Below are 18300 nucleotides of genomic sequence, written 5' to 3' on the forward strand. Positions count from 1 at the left end.
ATTTATTTTTTTGTAATCTGAGCTGTGACATCTAATCATTTTCTATCAGTAGCACCACAAAAATTGTGTATTTGCTCCAGCAAAAATTACAAATAGGAAGCGGAAAATATAAGAATTTAACATTTGCAAAAGATGCTTTTGTTAAGAGCATTTGTAAAATATTTGTACAAGGTACATACATGAGCTACTGTAAATAATAAAGGAATGTATGTAAATGGATAAATGTATAACAAGACACTCAAAGAAATGAAACAAATGCATTTTCTTACGTAATCAATTCAAGTAATGTGATGCATCAGCCGATTCGTCATCTCATACATCACGCTGATCGTGTAAGAGAAGAATTTCTATTATCACACATGTATATGGCTATGTTCTCTAGCCAATTTTTCTCCGATTTACTTTTCTGATGCAGTAGAATAGAATATGTATGTACGTAACATTCGGTTGTTTAATCGCCCAATGGATTTTACGAACGTGAGATTTGAACTAATGTTGAATGTTCCGCATTGTCGATGATTTTCAGATGGATAAACGAAAATGCTCGAGGGCGAAAGGAAGCGACGTGGAAGAAAAGTTGCGAAAACGATCGTCCCGCACGGCGCATACTGTTCATGATCGGCCCGGGGAAAACTTTGATCGTTCAGAACAAAGCGAATTCCAAAAAGGAAGAGCATAAGAAGTAGAAAAGAGAGGAGGTGGAAGCAAGCGTAGAAAAATAGAGAAACACTTGTACACGCAGGAACGAACGTGACCCATCCTCTGGGATGTTTCGAACTTAGGCAATAAGGCGACAGTCAGTTGCAGAAGGTCGTGCAGATAGTTTCGAAAACTTGCCGCGTGCCCGGCAGCTATATTCCGACTCCTACATTTCGGTAATAATCCGTTGCTATTTATTAACCTATTTTTCTGATTCGCGTTCCATTCTTTCCGTCCCGTTCCTCACCTTAGTAAGGATTATCGAGGAAAATTCGTATGTCCCTAGGTGTACTAATCTTCCGAATTATTATAAAGTTTACATAAAAATAATTAGAAATCTGAATTGTTCCTATTCTTTTATCCTCTTTGGTTACATTATATTGAGAATATACAGTAAAAACATTTTGTATTTATATTAAAAGTTGAATAATAATAAAAATATAACAATAATAATATTTCTCACAATTTATTTTCAAGTAATTTTTTTATGTTAATTTTTATATAATATTTGTGTTACTGTCTAATATATTCATCTCATGTTAAATTAATATACAAATTTGAATCTTCAATTTGTATAATGGATAAATATAATTTTTGAATATTCTCAACATCTAAAATTATATTATATGGCAACATTATGTGTTTTAAATTCTTGATAATCATTTTAAATTAATTGATGTATTATTATAAATTAATCTATGAAATTTTTATATTTTTAATAATGCTTTGAGATATGATCCTGAATAGATATCTATGAAACTGCGTGTGTGGATATAAGTGGAGGAAAATCATCTTTTTATTCCTTGTCAGGTCAGACTCCTTTTGTTGCTCTTTTTTACTCGCGGCATAAATTTTTATACGGTCATTATCGCCATTAGGGAAGTACGCAGACTCACCTTTCAACGGCAGAATTACGTGGCGGTGGAAGGGTTGGGCGAAATGAGAGTCGACATCCCGCGACGTCTGACACACGGATCAGAACAAAGCATCGTTATTTTGAATAATTACAACTTGTACTCACCCCATACAAAACTGTTTTCGACCTCGAAAACCGCTTTCTTCTTTTAGCCACTCGTCCCGTTGCTACAATGTTTCAAATATTGCACATAGGCTGCTCTGTTGCTAAATCCAGCTATCTTGCGTATCGATACAAATATAGAAAAACAGAGTATAGGTAGATAAAATATTGAAAAAAATATCGCAACATTGATAACTGAGAACATTTTTTTTAAAATGTGTGCTCACATATCTATTTTGTTTAGAGCTGCATCAACTTTTGAATAATAGCATTGTAAGCTTTTACACAGTGTGCAGTTGAACAATAGCGATATAAGCTTTTACACTGTGTAGAAATTTATTTTATTCACAATTGCAGATATTACTTTTAGGGTACACTCCGTGCTTTCGTGTTCAACTAATTCCAATTGCCAAGTAATTTTCAAATATATCGCGAGTATCCCTATTTATACGGAAAGAATAATTTTGTTGGAGTATCTAAAAGTTAGATACAGATTTAAATTTTGTTGGACTATCAAAATAATTACGTAGGATTCAAACATGATAAATAATTTTACAAAATATTTTTGACAATCTGGGTAAATCAATAAGTAGGGCTAAGTTAAGATTATTTATTTATTCATCTATTGTAGCAACTATAATCTTGAGTGTTCTACATAATTATTTTGAGTCAATAAAATTATTTTCAGATTCATTATATTTAGCTAAATTTTTAGATCCTCCAGCAAAACTGTTTTTACTACTACGTGTTTAAAGATTGAAAGTATCATTCGTGCCAAAGGAGTAGACAGTAAATTAAATCGGAGAAGTGCTACTCCGGGGAAATAAAAGCAGATAAACTCGGCATACAAGTTGCGCCACGGTGACCACGGTCCCTCGTAGATCCGTTTATGACGGGAAAGAATGACAAAAGGAGAGCGGGAGAAGCAAAGAAGAGCATATCTAGTTTGAAATTTCAAATTCATTTACGATCCCGCTGCTGAGTTTTAATCCGCTTTAATTATGAAAAATCGTCGGGTGTGCTGCCAACCCAACTCCTACTTTCCATCTTTTCGTCCTCTCTGCTCCCAGACATTCCTTTACGTCACTTTTATCGCCGAAGCGAAGATCGTCAGTCTCCGTTAACTGCCACATTTCCCCTTTTACCCATCTCATTACTGTAATTACATCGTACATGTTCATTGCAGTGTACGAGTATCAAATTGTTAAATAAACTAGAAAAATATAAATGATATACTCTTAAAATTATTGTAGATATTTGCATTTATACTTTCTTTTCTTAAAATCATTTTAAGATTGATGACATGAAGTTGAATTTCCATGTGTAATAAGCTAAGATTCGTGACAAAAATATTACAGTCCCTTATCTTATCCACAGACATTCTATTTCCTTCCCTGTCATATCTTCTGTTTATAGATATTCAATTATCGTGATATTAAATCCTGGGACACTCAAAGATATATAAAAATATGTATTCTTTTCTCTTTAGATATAGTAATAAAAGAATTAATCGCAATACCTTGTTCTTTCTTTATACGATACTTTTATTCGGTAAACTCACAAAATGAAGTTATATTTGCAAACTCTTTAGCTTTACTTGTTTCAAAGGTGGCCATTAGTCGCCACAGTCGCAAGTAATGTAGCGATACTGATTAAAGGAATTAAAAGGAACCCCTAAGAATAAACTTACACGACACGAGTACACATAGTTTCATTTTCCAACAATACTATTACATTAGGACATGCATTATCAGAAATGCAATTAAAATTATGGATGTAATTTTAGAGTCACAAAGGCATTTCTAGAAAGAAAAATGGCTGTAGCTCTGTTAAAATGTATTATGACTAGATTCGTGGAACAACACTACAGAATTATGATACATCACATGTAGTTACCTAAACTTATCAAAAATGGTTGTTGCGCGTTCGAACTTTTAGCATCGTGCAACTGGAAAATAAATTGATACAGAAATTGCTATGTCATGCTGTTTAGCACATCAAATTAATCTTCTGTCCAGAGAATTCTCTTCTCTTCGTAAATATAAACGAGCGAAAAACAAATTCATATAAATCTGAGTTACAAATCTGGTATCTCAGAAATTAATAAAACACAAATCAAAATGTAAAATAAAGCTGTATCTTCATACACCTTTTATTCGTTGCCGACAAGACGTGATGCATCGTTTACAGTACCGTCCACTTTGCACGTCTTCTTCAGTCTGTTTAACTTCTTGAGTTCGATGTCCATCGATCTTCTCCTCGACTTTCCTTGCGCGAGTACTTTACGCCAGTCGAACGTGCGTTCGAAAGGCGTACTCTTTAATTTAGCCAGAGCTTCGGCTTGTACTTCCAGAAAATTGTACATAATTTCTTCTTCAGGATCAGCAAAAACGTCCTTTTTACAGAAAAAATAATTAGTTGTTAGTAGTTGTCTAATGCTGTTCGCACACTTGTGTTGAAATATTTTAATATTTCAGAGTTGTAATTTTAATATTACATTTAATTTTAATATTTTAATATTACAGAATTTTTATGTGAAAAAAGTGCAAATTAAAGATCATAGGTAAACTTTTAACTTACATTCTTGTTCATCTTTTCATTTTGTATTTATTATTTTTGTATTTATTATTTATATATTCATTATTAAAATGTTAAATATTTCTTTAAAATAGAAAGATTCCAGTCGTGCTTTTATATGTATGTACATCTTTTTTTTTAAATAAAAGTTATAATTAACTTTTATTTTAATGATATATTAGAGACAGTTTTATACAATCTTTTCAGTAGAAAAATAAATAAATAAAGAATAAAAAAATTAATAAAAACTGATAGTGAAACAGCATGAATTTATATATATATATATATATATAAATGGAAAACTTATAAAAGAAGGGACATAAACAATATAAAAAAATATTTTTCGTTTTACATAGTCTCTAAAAAGTATATACTACATTTAATTGTTTGTGCGCTATCACATCGATACTTTTACATCGTTTTACGTCGTAATGTACATTTTATTTGAGCAAGTGTTTTTTGTATTATTTATGAAGTACAACACCGTGCTAATTATTTGCAAAAAGATGGCCGTAAGATTAATTGTTTCCCTTGACGTACTTCTTTTCGAAGAGCGGTTTCCCCCTTAATGAACTCGTCGATCGTTAAGCGTCTGTCGGCCGCAGAGACTGGCAAAGGCGGCAACAAAGTTTCTCTGCGCTCTGGGAAGAGGAACACGACGGTTTCCTCAAAGATCCTGTCCTGCAGACTCAGGATCTCGCGTATCTTATGCTTCTTTGTCCTCGCCTCCTGTCGCAATCTAAGAACCGGCGCGCGCTGCCTCTCGAGGACGTCCTTTCTAAGTCCTTTTTTCTCCAGGATCAGTCGTTGCATGCGTTTTACTTCCATTGACATCCACCGTTCCCTGGCTTCCTCGATGAATTGCCAGGGCTTCCGACGCTATGAATAGTACGAAATTAACTTAGTAAAAGAAGAAAGATCGGTTTCCTTTTCTCTGCTCTAGATGTGTCCAACTAGCACCAGGAATTTACGAGAGGCACCGTTATTTACACGGCTGTAAACGTTCGATTCGCTCAGGTGCAATTACCTAGTGCGAAGTACCGCCCGAAGCGACGCTATGAATAGAACGAAAGTTATTGAATTATTTATTAATGTGGAATATTAAGTTGATCGTATACCGCAGGTCTTGTAGGTGTAGTTACACGAACCGCCACATCGATCATATCAGTTTTCTTCTCTTCAACCAGATGCTTTTTCTCCTCTTTCATTTTTTTGAGTTTCTTCTTCATCAAGATATCTTCGAGATTTGATTCGCTCCATGATTCTTGCCAGGCTTGAAACTCGCTTATCTGATCATATATGGAAATAGACAATCATATACGGATACAAGGTACGAAAAAATTTTTATTACTGTTAAATTTACAGTAAAATTTACGATAAGTTACTATAAAAGTAATAGCATAAAGAAAGATTTTTTTATGAACACGATTTCCGTTAAGTTCGGATATATTTTCGTCTTATAAAAGCACAAGGTTTTATGAAGCGAATAAATATGTATACGCATTGAAATTTACATTACATACATCTCAATAAACATCAACTAGAAGTAACATAACATCAACGTTATAATTTTACACTCAATAACATAAATGTAATATAACACATGTTGTAATGTTGTGAAATTATGGGATTTATGTTGTGTGAAACGACGTTCTCGTAAAAATGAAAATATATTATTGCTACTATATCATTGCTACACGGAAAGAATGATTTTACTGAAGTATCTAAAAATTTAGCTAGATATAGATCTGAGAATAATTTTTTTGGACTATCAGAATAATTTTGTAGGACGCTTAAACTGATTACTAATCAAAACTTTACTGTTTTGATTACTAGTCAAAACTTTTTCAGCAATGCTCATGCATTGATCATAATTTTTTTCTACATAATTATTTTCATCCAACAAAATTATTTTCAGATACGTATCTACCTAAATTTTTAAATATTATACTTTAGCAAAATTTTCTTTTTGTGTAATGAAACTTAGTTAATTATTTTGTTACGGAATTATTGAATTCGATAACTAATGTAATTACTATCTTTTTTTAAATATATAATAGAATCCTTTTATTTAATAAAGATATTTTGCTTTTGATATTATAAATCTCAAGTTATTTCGTTTAGACGTTTAATCAATAACATTCTAGATATATCGCTATCACGCTCCTTTTTATCTCACCCTTTGAACCTGTCGGTCGATGAACTTTTTCATCCACTCGATGTCGCCCACGTCGTATATCAGTAAGACACGCGGCGCCGTGAACATTCTTAAGGAGCCATTGAAGTCGCAAAATCCAATACACTGCGGTTTCAGCGGTAGCTCGTGAGTATAGATGCCTGTAATTATCCGTCCGGACAGACTTTGCATGAAGCTTGGCTCGTGACTTTTGACTTCGAAATCCCAAATTTCTACGGTACCGTCTATTCGCCCCAAAATCAAAACAGTTGGACGTATAATTCCCCATGAGCACGCCGAGTAGCTGCATTTGATCAAAGACAAGTGACGCTGGTCAGCATTAAATCAATGCTATTTCCTGTTTTTTATGTTGATAAGGCGAAGCATCTTAAAGCCTTTATATGAAAGTTAAGATAGTTATTTATCTATTTGAATGTTAATTATTACTTCTTGATATTTAATAAAATATAGTTATAATAGTTCAGAGTTTGTTTTTTTTTTTTAATAAATACCTCGTTGTTAATAATTTAATTAAATACAAAACTTTATAACTAAATTTTTTATTATCCTGTACTTGAGAACTGATTTTTTGAGATAATTTTAAATGGAAGATATGTATCGCTGTCTCTCTAAAATAATTAAAACTATATAGAGTTAATGAGACGGAATAAACTGTCTGTTGAGTGTTAGAATCGAGAGAATATGGGTACACTAGACAACGATAACGATTATTGAATCGACCGTGTGCAGCGATACATCGAAAATAGTTTTCATTAACGAAATAGTAAAACACGCGAGCTTTCATTAACGGAATAGTAGAGCGCACAGGCTGTAAATGTAACTTATAATCATATTATCATGCAGATCATATCGAAAGTTCGACTTTTATCGAAAACTATTGCGCGTGAAACGAGCAAGCAGACGGGTGTTACGCGTCAATGCTTGTACGTCGGGCAATACGAAATGCTATCATCGCAATTATATTCTGTACACTGCGGCAATTTATTGCGCGCGTTCGTACTTGTTATTTTTATTCCGAATGAAACGCGAACAAAACTTACGCGAGTCGTGTGTTTACCGCGTTTATGTATATTCATGACCATGTTTCGTTAACTCTCACGATATTGACGTTGCTCCTTGAGAAGTAATTTCTCCGTATGCAATTCTCGCTCGTGTTTGTGTTTATTTCAAGACGAACAACTCTCTTTCTCTCTTTCCTTTTTCTTTTATTTTCGTTGCCATTCTCTCTTCTCTGCATGGCGAGAATCACTTAACACCCGGGAGTTTACTCTGACGCGGAAACGAAGGTTCAGTTTACTTTAGTCAGACGGTCCTGCGCGAATTTTTCACCTACCGAACGTTGGATTTTTTCCAAATGAGCGGCTCGGCGAAATCGTCCCGCCACACGGCGAAGATCTTGCCTCCTACTGTGGCCACTACCTGATGGTAATAATGGGATCTGACCACGTGCGTAACCGGTCCGTCATGCACCCTCTTCATCCAGAGCCATCGTGCCGTTTCGCGATCCATGCCCGCATCGGTGGTGGATTCGTAGCCGGTCCACGTTACGCAACCAAAATCACCTGTTGCCGTCGTTTACGCTTAAATCCACTTTTTACTGCCATTAATATAAAATTAGATCAATCTTATTTAGGGAGATTCAAGTATAATTAATTTAATTTTATATTATAATTTATTTAATCTCACATCTAAATTGCATTAATGAACTCGTATAATCGCGTCGCTTGTCTCAACCTGTCAACGATCGGAAATTGAGTAAGAAAATGTTATGTAAGTCGTTTTACCTTCGACAGTACCGATGAGTATCTTTGGCTCCATGACATAGTTCGCCTTCTCGATTATGGGTCTGTAATATTTTCTAATTGTGAGATCGTCTCTTGTCATCGAGAACGGTTCAACTTGTTCCTTGCGAAACTTTGGATTGTACATGCTGAGAGTCGTTATCACGAGCAGTCGACTCTCATCCGGATATTGAATCACGAGGTTATAGTAGGGCCTGAAGACACGATCGAGAATTTTGAACGGCGATGCCGGCTGTGCCATGGATTTCTGATTAACTGGATGAATCTTTCGTCCGGTACGAACTTGCTGAATAGCCTTCTCCATAGGTCGCCACCTTTCAGATCAACGTTCTTCGTCAAGAAAAAAAAATTTCAACGTTTTCTCGTTAATAAAAACGAGATATAATAAAAAAACATTTTATATTTGTATTATAAAATCAATTAAATTAAATTAAGTTAAATTAACACGAAACTTTAGATGTATTGTTTGAGACAAATAAAATGTGTTAATTCAACAAATTTTTCATCTATATAGTTATTAGAATTAGAAAATTAGCGCTTGTTTATGTATGTATATTTTTTTATTCAAATATCTTATATAACAGAAAAACGAAACTTTTATAATCAACTATTAAATGTAAATTTATTATAAGATTTTTTTATCAATTATTACTTGTTCGGAAGTTTATCTCTGTCGGTGCAATTTCACGCAAACATGCTCGTTTCTCTCAGCAAGGCGTAGAATAGAGTGTAATCTCGTAAATATCGTACCAATTTCGAATCAAGTGAGGAAACAATTCACTAGTATTGGACCATCTACATAGCCATTGTGGTACGGCCGAAATGAAGAGCGACTCTCCCTCGCACCCTACTGAGCAGAGAGATCGACGAGGCCAAGGAGTGCTTGGGAGTTAGCAGGTCCGGAGGACTACTCTGGACTACGGCAAGGGACGTGGGAATGGTTAGAACGAGCGAGAACTGAATACCGATCAACGATTATGGAGGGATGGTCTATCCATTTTCGGACCATATAAACGCCAACTTCGGAGAATCAAGAAGCGACGGTGAGTCAAGTCGCAGGACCATTACGGTTCCGAGAGAGTTTCTCGAGAAGGATGGATGGAAAGGGAATGGGAAGGAAACGGAAGGCAGTTCGTCGTCTCGCGTCCGGAGCGAAGGACTTGAAAGGCAAGAGACGGAGCTCGGCTCTTTAACGTTTCGCTTGCGACAAGTTTCGCGCCAGTCGAACATTCGAAGTCGCTAACTTCCAGTCTCAGGAGATACGATGGCTCCGGATCTTGGTTACCAATTGCTGGGTTCAGATCGAGAGCCTAGTCGTCATACGTCAGCCGATATTCAAGGTTCTTGCATTTTTAAGAAAAACGATGTGACATTTTCACTGACACGACGATGCTAGGTATTGCGAAAGTGAAAAATAAGGAAAACAATCCTCTTCCATTACATCGAGAATATTATGTTGAATATTTTATTTCTTATCCTTGAGTCGAATGGCGCCGTAGTTCATAGGAAAATTCGTCCGACGAATCGACATCGATTCGATGCGACTCTTCGGAGGTCACGTTTAGTTCCTTCACGTTTAATCCTTAACCGATGGAACTACTCGTGCAATGCGACAGAATATCAATAATGTCAATATTCGCCTTAATTCTTACAGAACCATTGATAATTTACTGCCATCCTCAATATTAAACCTAAATAAAAATATATTACTTACAAAGAACACTACCCGATATATATTTTGATGAAATTTCTATTATTAGAAGTACGTACAAATGATGAACAACGACAACTATTTTATCGCCAGTCGTCAGTATTTAATAAGAAGAATTAAAATGTTTATAGAAAATTGAGTGGACGAAAGTAAAAAAAATATGAGAAAATTACATTGTCCGAGTTCATTTTGTAACATGTGAATGTGGATAATTATATTTGATATTTTTGCTTAATGAACACGAATCCGTGTTGTCTTGTGATTTAATTATCACATCACAATTTTGTAAAAATTTCGATATGATTTTTCGTTTTTGAGATATAGCAATTTGAAAACAGCTCTTTTCCCATATAATTCATGGAAAAAGCATTTTATTCCATCTTAATAATGCATTATGTAAGAAATAAGTGCTTTTGTACTTATATACCTAATATAATCGGATACTAAATCCAAAACGAATACGAAATTGATAAAATACAAAATGGAAGATTATAATCTTCATTTTATAATTTTCCTGCTATATTATATTTTATCAATTTCATATTCCTTTTTTTTTTATTTAATATGATCCGATTATATTATGTAAATACAAAAGCACTTACTTTCTGTATAATGCAGCAAGATAAAATAAAATGCTTTTTCTGCATGTATTACATGAGAAATTACTTTATTATACATTAATGTTAGGTAGAACAAATATTATATTTATTATAGTAAATTAAGACTTGTTAACAATTAAAAATGTTATATTTAAGAAATAAGAACATCCGTTAAATAATAAATATTAAAAGATCGACAAGCAAAGACGATACTCACTTAAGATCCCAAAAGGCGACGGTGCCGTCCTTGCTAGCGGTTACAAACTGATAGCTTAGATCATCTAGAGGCGCGTCTTCCGGTAAGGACAAGATCCGGCCGTTTTTGTCGACTTTGTGATACGAGGGCACCCAGACTATTTGGGTGATGTCCGCCTTCTGGCTGTACTTGAGAGCGGACATCGCCGTCGGACTGATCAACGACGTCGTCTCGCGCATCCATGTCATCAAGCTCTTCATCGCGATGCTGTACTTAACTTGGGCGCTCGTCTGCGTCACCACAGTCTCTACCTGCTCGATTTTGCCGGGAATGTGCCAGATGGCGATCTACGGCAATATGGATGGATTTTATCGTCATTCACTCGTCCTCCCTCTCCTCGTTTTACTATAGTCTAGACTTTTGAGTTTCACGGTTGCAGCTTGTAACGAGATGTTTTCCCCATACATTTTCCCAGACGCTTCTTCTTGTCTAAAATTTGCTAATTTCAGCTCACAAATAATGTTGGGCAATTAAGAAAATGCACGCAGTTTTCAATTTAGACAGTAGAGCATTGATAGAAATTAGAAATATGAAACAATATTCGCTAACGAACTCAATAAAAATAAATATTTTTTTTTGTAATAAAAGAAATTAAATTTTATTTTTTTCGATAATAGAAGTATGTAAGCCTGAATAAAACTGATCGAACTTTATGTTGTTATTTTTGTGAAACAATCTATTTGAAAAAATATATGAAAAGTTTAATATTTCGGACATCCACAGTTTCTTTTACTTGATTTTCACGAGCAGGAATAATGCATTTCTCGGCATTATTCATATTTGTTGCGCATTTTTAATCAGCGCATTTTACAATACTTGATTGATCGATTGACGGGTGTTCTAGGTGTCACCTGATATCCAGAACACCAAGTAAAGCAACGAGAGAATCATGATGGATTAATGGAGATAGGTGATCCCGCTTGCATACGATATTTACGTTACGTTTGTTGTTCGCATCCGCCATGATTGCCGACGTACTTTTCGAATTTTCATGTCCGAAACGGAGGCGGCACGCGGTGACAAGCTGGGGAACACCCGGTGGATCCACGGCACCATCACGATGTGTTTTTCGATATACGTGATTGATACCGATCGTGTTCCATCGGATTGCCGCGTCTGTCGGAAGAATTTGTTTACGTACACACGCGTGTCGCGTTATTCATTCGCGGGGATGACGTGTCAAGCGAATGCGAATGCTTCGGGATGCATCGCAATAACGGGTTAATCGATATTGGTGGATTGCTATTCGTTTGCGAAATGAGGAAAATATAAAATTCATACGCGTTTTTGCTATCAAATTATTTTCCAATTTTTTTTCAATCTTCTTAACCTTCGAAAAAGACGTATCCTGTTAAATTCATAATTATATTCAATTTGGATTATTTTCAACAATTTCTATAAATTTCTATAAATTCTTACTACTCTTATTCAATATGTCGTTAATTTAATTAAATAATGGAGTTGAACTAAACAATGAAGTTAAAAGATTTAAATGAAGAAATATTAAATCTATTTAATTAAATAAGAGAATTCCTACTTGATCTGAAGTGAATCTTTGTGCTTAAATGTTAATTATAAATAGTATTAAATTTAGTTTAATATTTAATTAAAGCATACATATTAATAAAAACGTATTTACTTTGAAACTAAGTAATTTTACCATAGAAATAAATAAATAAATTTATTTTTAATCACGTATTTTGTATTAAAATTTTGACACTTGAAAATTAAAAATAAAAAATTATTATTTGATTTAAGAAATTGATTTAAATTTAATTTTTTAATATTTAATAGTATTTCGAGGATTGTGACTGTGTCATTTTTTATCAATACTCTATCGAATAATCAAAATGTCATTCCAAATATATAGTACATGAAACAGTAAAAAAGCAATAGCTTTAAGCTTTATACTTTCTACATCCTTGCAGTATGGAAGGATATATACACTTGTGAATAATCTTAAAAGACTAATGAATAGCCATTTGGTCTCGAGTAATCCAACTATCAGTCAACGATTTATTTCACAAAAAACATATGAGGAAAAAATAAAATTTATTTTAATCACCTGGCCATTTATGCAGCCACCTATAATGATGCTACTGTCGATAGGACAGACCGAAACGGATGTCACTTCTCGTGGACATTCAAGGATGAGTTTAGGTGACAAACAGTCGTCGAAAGACCATATCAATACTTTATTGTTGCCCTCGCAAGCTAAAAATACCTGTTCATAAGAACGTTTTTTGTGTAAATTATAATACATTAAAATTATATTACGCGCGTGTGATTTTGTCAATAGAAAAATATATTCTACATTAATAATAAAATTTTCTTTGAGATGGAAAAAGCCAGCTATATCAATTTTATGATTAAAATAAATACAATTTTTAGAAGTAATTTGCAATTGCCAAACCTCGTCGTAAGTTTTGGGACCTATTAAATGTTCGCCCTTCGCATGCTGCGTATACGTAGCTATCACCGTTCCGGTCCAGAATGGATGCCAGCAGAGATCATTGATAACCTTATCCCCAATGATCTCTCCATCGTAGTAGCTTTGATGTTCTTCGTAGCCTATAGGCAAAAGTTTCTGTGTATCCTTTTCACTACGTACCAAATTTGCATAATCGTTCGTATATATATCCCATGTGGAGTTCATTAAAACCTGTGACAAAATAGTTGTAGATAAATAAGAAATATCGTTATCTTTTAAGTTCTCATTTAAAAAAATAGTTAAATCCTTTTATAATCTTGTAATTAAATTATAATAACATAACATTATATATCTCAATTATAATTGTAATTATATGTTATTAGATTTTAACTGTATTTTAATTATACATTATTTAAAGTGTTGTAAATAAGTCAATAAATTTATATTATAACATTATATTTTATTATATTTTAATTATAATTACATTTTTATTGTGTTTTAACTATATTTTAATTATATATTATTTAAAGTACTGTAATCAATGAATTTGTAATATTACCTGATCGCACACTTCATCAGTATAGAGTTTCAAAAAATATTTTAAGGCCTCTATCTTATCCTCGGTATAAGTAGACAAATCGACTGTCTCGTATTCGTACAGATATTGGTACCAAGAATTGACAGATATCGATGGTGCCGTTTGTGCCTCGCTGTGTCGTATGATCGGCGTCACTTGCGTATACCTGCTTACCAATTTACGTTGTACATTTTCAAATATTTGTCGGGTATTCGGTAGCAGCTCAATGTATCCGTCTCTCTGATCATCCGCCTTCCTGTCCGTTAGATTTATCGGCATATTCAGCAAATCAGCGGTAGACAGAACCTGATCATAATTAAATGCGAAAGATATGAATCACCCGGTACATCAGCAACGGTGCGGGTCATACGATATATCTCCCATATAGTACTTCTCATAAATACGATTAAACAATCACGAGCATTGTGGGATTTATAAACTGCTTCTTGCCTGATTGAAATCAGGATAAAATGATTAATAAATAATTTATTGCGATTTGTGAACACCGCTGTAATATTATTGTCTGTCCACTGAGGCTAATATTTATAGAGGCGGAATTAATAGAAATTTACGATAATCGCTGTAATACTGCGACTCAGAATTAGTGAACGCAAACTATCAATATTCATCGCATAATATGCGCTGTCGAAACGTAATAAAAATTTTGAAAAATGTGAGGATTGTGTTGTTTAACGCTTGAACATGAAATTGAATTGACATGCAAGTCGCGGCAGGAAGTTTTGACAACGGCGCAATGAAAGTCATGATGCGTCGTTTGACGAAAGTTACGAGAGCACTAATGTCAGGATCCGCCAATGTGATATGCAACATGTCCTATCCATATCGATTTTTATTAACAATTAAAGAATTCAGTATAGTATTTTCAATATACTTATTTTAATTCAAGTTTAATTTTTTTCAAGTTCTTAAAATACTAAATTAGATATTATCATAATAAATCTTCTAATTATTTATTAAACAGCGATATCTTTTGTAAATTAATAAATGATATTTCATATGAATTTTGATTCTTGGAGAATAGTAGAATGACCAGATTGTAATTTCTTTAATGTCAAACCGCAAATATAATTTTTAATGTGTCCAAAACCAGAATTATGACTCTTTAATAAATTAGACTATGAGTCTTTAATGATTTGCACTGAGAAGAAAGTTTGTAACTACAATTGATAGAATAATTACAATTAAAAGTTCTATTTTTATAGTTATTATTGCTATAATGTTAGATATATAATAATTATATTACTTCTAATGAAAAGAATATATATGTAATTGGCTAAAAATATAAATTACAGTTAAATTATGGTAATTAAAACTATTTTTTTCTTTTAGTACAAAAACCTCAATCTCGAATAACGGTCTTGTGTTCTTGACAACGTTGGCATCAACGTCGGCACCACTTCCCAAGTCATGCCATTGACCAGGAAATTTGTAGATCGCATTTTTTACACGATTCTCATGTTCCTTCGTTTGCTTATGTATATGTCTCTCTACAGCGTCTCTGCCTTCCTCGGTAAGAACAATGCAGAATTGGCTTTTTTCAGTTAGGGATGGAGAGTATCCGATGAAAATCTTGTCATCAGGAAATGCATGAACCTCGTCCTTTACTACCAGAAAGTCACTGCTCTCAGAATGTAAGTCTATGTTGTCTTCTATGACGTCTTTTCTGACGCGCACCCATGGAAATTCTGTGGTAACATTCTCTCCAATGATGCAGCCCACGATTTTCTGTGTCAATGGTGACAGATCGATTCTTGAAAGCCCCGGTATTTCCTAATTGTAAGATTAAATCAACGTAAATTTAACTTTGTATTAATATTCTTTATTCTTCCTCCTGAAATGCCTCTTTTGTCGATATTATAAAAATCAAAATAAATGTTAAATATATTTGATACATTTACAAAACTAATAACGTCTTATCTCTTATTCAGATATAAATCTGCAGAATATTTGCCGTGAATACTTTTAAAATCTTATTTGACAGAACAATTCAATAATTTGAAAGTTTTGAAAATAGAATAAATCGCTGGCACGCTGAAATATTCACCATCGACACGGAATATCGAATTTTCTTTGGCTTGGTTATCTGCGTCGCGTCAGCTTTCCAAATGTCGCTCACCGACGGTCGAGAAGAGGAGTAACCACCGAGTTCATAGACAGTTTTCCGTCTTCCCGCTGGTAGTTCATCATCCATTTCTATATGAATTTTCTTCTTCGCTAATTTCTCCCAATCTTCTACAGCTGATAGAACAATGAAATAATTCACGACTACTTTTTAGATAGTAAGAAAATTATTTAGTTCTCCAATTATTATTAAGATAACATAGCAGAATTTTATTTATTAAACAATTAATTTCCTGATCAATAGACTTTGAAACAGCAAATTAATAAAGCGAAATAATAAAAATATTCAGTTAGTTTATTTCAGAAAAAATGATAATACAATTATGAAAACGACAACTGTACAAGTTTTATATGTGGAATCTTGTATAAAATTGCTTTATTAAAACACCTTTATAGTTACTTGTTTTTATTGTTGCTACGTTTTTTTCTGAGCACGGTTAACATTTTTATCGGATGCGCATGATTCACATTTGAATAAATCAAAATCAATAATCTTTTTTCATTATTTGTGCCAATTCGGTATTTTAAATCGCGTCATTTATATTTGAACATATTTACGCTTGGCTAAGTTTACGTTTTATTGTTAACACTATGCGTACTTCCACCCGACGTGCGTATCCGATACGCATCATCGATCTTCGTCCAACACATAATTTTAACCCATTCGTTACAAAGTTTCAATATTTCTACATTTGACGTTATCGACGTTATTCCTTCGAACGCGTCCGTTGTATGCTTTAACAGAACGTATTTCTATTAAAGAGTATTTGTTTTGTTTTGAGTTAACAAACAGAATATTTTTATTACACGCAAATTAAAAAAAATATATATTGAATATGCCTTAAACTTCGTATTTAGTTTTGTTTTGAGTTAACAAACAGAATATTTTTATTACACGCAAATTAAAAAAAATATATTGAATAATGCCTTAAATTTGTATTTAGTTTTGTTTTAACTTTAGCTTTTTCCTCACATAGTACTAAAATAATCAACAAATATGTTAAATTAATAATAAGTTAAACTAGATAACATGAATAGCACAAATAAGTAAATAATAGCGGCAGATATGATCGTGGCTGGTGCTTAATAATTTTTTTAAATATTTTCAAAATCTCACCTCAGCCATGACTAGATATTTTTGTAATAAATTCTTTGTAATGTTTTTTAAAATGTTTATACAGAAAGAATGATTTTGCTGAAATATCTAAAAATTTAGTTTACAAATAATTTAAATTACAAATACGAAAATAATTTTGCTGCTCATCAAAACCAGTAGAACCCTCACAGTAATTAATATATAAAAAGTAAAATGTTACTGTGTTAACAATGAAAATGACGTAAATTTAGCTGACCATAAATATGAATGACATGATAAAGTATCAAGTTGGACAAAATTATAAAAAGAATTATTGATTTTAGTTTATTTAAATGTGAATTTTTTGCAGCATTGCTCATTATGCTTAAAATGTATACGTAATTATTTTGGTCAAATATTATTTTCAAATCTATATTTAGCTCAAGTTTGAAATATTTTAGCAAATCGTTTTTTTTTCGTTATTATATATTGTATCATTATATTAGCATCATTATTAGCATCATTATTAATTGATGAATTTAATTTAAAATATTATTTTAGTTTCAATTTATAATTGTGTTTCAAGTCTGGTAGTTAATCGGTTTATTTAAATAAAAGATGTATTTAAAATTTATATAAAGAAATATTATTAGATTTAGATATCAAGATTTAGTCCTGACCACATTTTGCATTTTTTTCTAATTTATTTGCGAATGTTAATTAAAATTTTCGATGTAGTTGTAAGAAATACACATATCATTAATAACAAATGTACAATAAAACATTCATCAGTTATGTCAAATTTCCTCTCAAGGAAATATAACCTACGCGGTACTTTTTCTTCTTCCCACTCTCTTTCCTCTTCTTCCTTCGAGTCGAAGTATTGTTCCTCTTTGAAAAGATGATCATATCTATACTCATATTCGGTATCGATCTCATTTGCCTCGTCCATTTCTTTCTCATTTGCCTCGTATATTTCCTCCTCCATGACGTAAACTGCTCGTTCGATTATTTTACGTTTCAGGGATTGTTGATCACAGATTTATATAAATCTATGATGTTGATGCGATCAACGAAGATATGCAGGTACTATACAATTACGTGCGTTCATATGTACACATACTGAGAAAAAAATGTTGTTGATTCAATTAAAGTCTATATTACGGGCTGTCACTAACATGATTAATTCATGTATATTTTTATTGACATAAAGACA

At 32.9% G+C, this 18300-nt stretch overlaps 1 protein-coding gene across 1 annotated transcript; it reads right to left on the reverse strand.

Annotated features, from left to right (window-relative positions):
* Positions 1 to 3869: 3869 nt before the first annotated feature.
* LOC108690771 (WD repeat-containing protein 63-like) lies at positions 3870 to 18072 on the reverse strand. The gene is made up of 13 exons (XM_018198237.1): positions 17913 to 18072; positions 15933 to 16126; positions 15227 to 15658; positions 13850 to 14173; positions 13273 to 13521; positions 12925 to 13083; positions 10821 to 11146; positions 8276 to 8607; positions 7825 to 8053; positions 6474 to 6774; positions 5413 to 5583; positions 4835 to 5173; positions 3870 to 4166 (listed from the first exon to the last, which is right to left on the reverse strand). The coding sequence occupies exons 1-13, from the start codon at positions 18070 to 18072 to the stop codon at positions 3870 to 3872; spliced, it is 3513 nt and encodes a 1170-aa protein (XP_018053726.1).
* Positions 18073 to 18300: the final 228 nt, after the last annotated feature.

The sequence above is a fragment of the Atta colombica genome, unplaced genomic scaffold (genome assembly GCF_001594045.1).
Source record: "Atta colombica isolate Treedump-2 unplaced genomic scaffold, Acol1.0 scaffold351, whole genome shotgun sequence".
Lineage (NCBI taxonomy): Eukaryota > Metazoa > Arthropoda > Insecta > Hymenoptera > Formicidae > Atta > Atta colombica.

Bases quoted from the DNA above. Each gene is read 5' to 3' on its own strand.
- LOC108690771 (XM_018198237.1), bottom strand. From the start codon at position 18,072: ATGGAGGAGGAAATATACGAGGCAAATGAGAAAGAAATGGACGAGGCA. The intron at 14,174-15,226 runs GTTTTTGTACTA...AATTATGATCAG, and splicing joins GACCGTTATTCGAGATTGAG to GTTCTGTCTACCGCTGATTT. The intron at 6,775-7,824 runs GTAGGTGAAAAA...GATCAAATGCAG, and splicing joins TGGAAAAAATCCAACGTTCG to CTACTCGGCGTGCTCATGGG.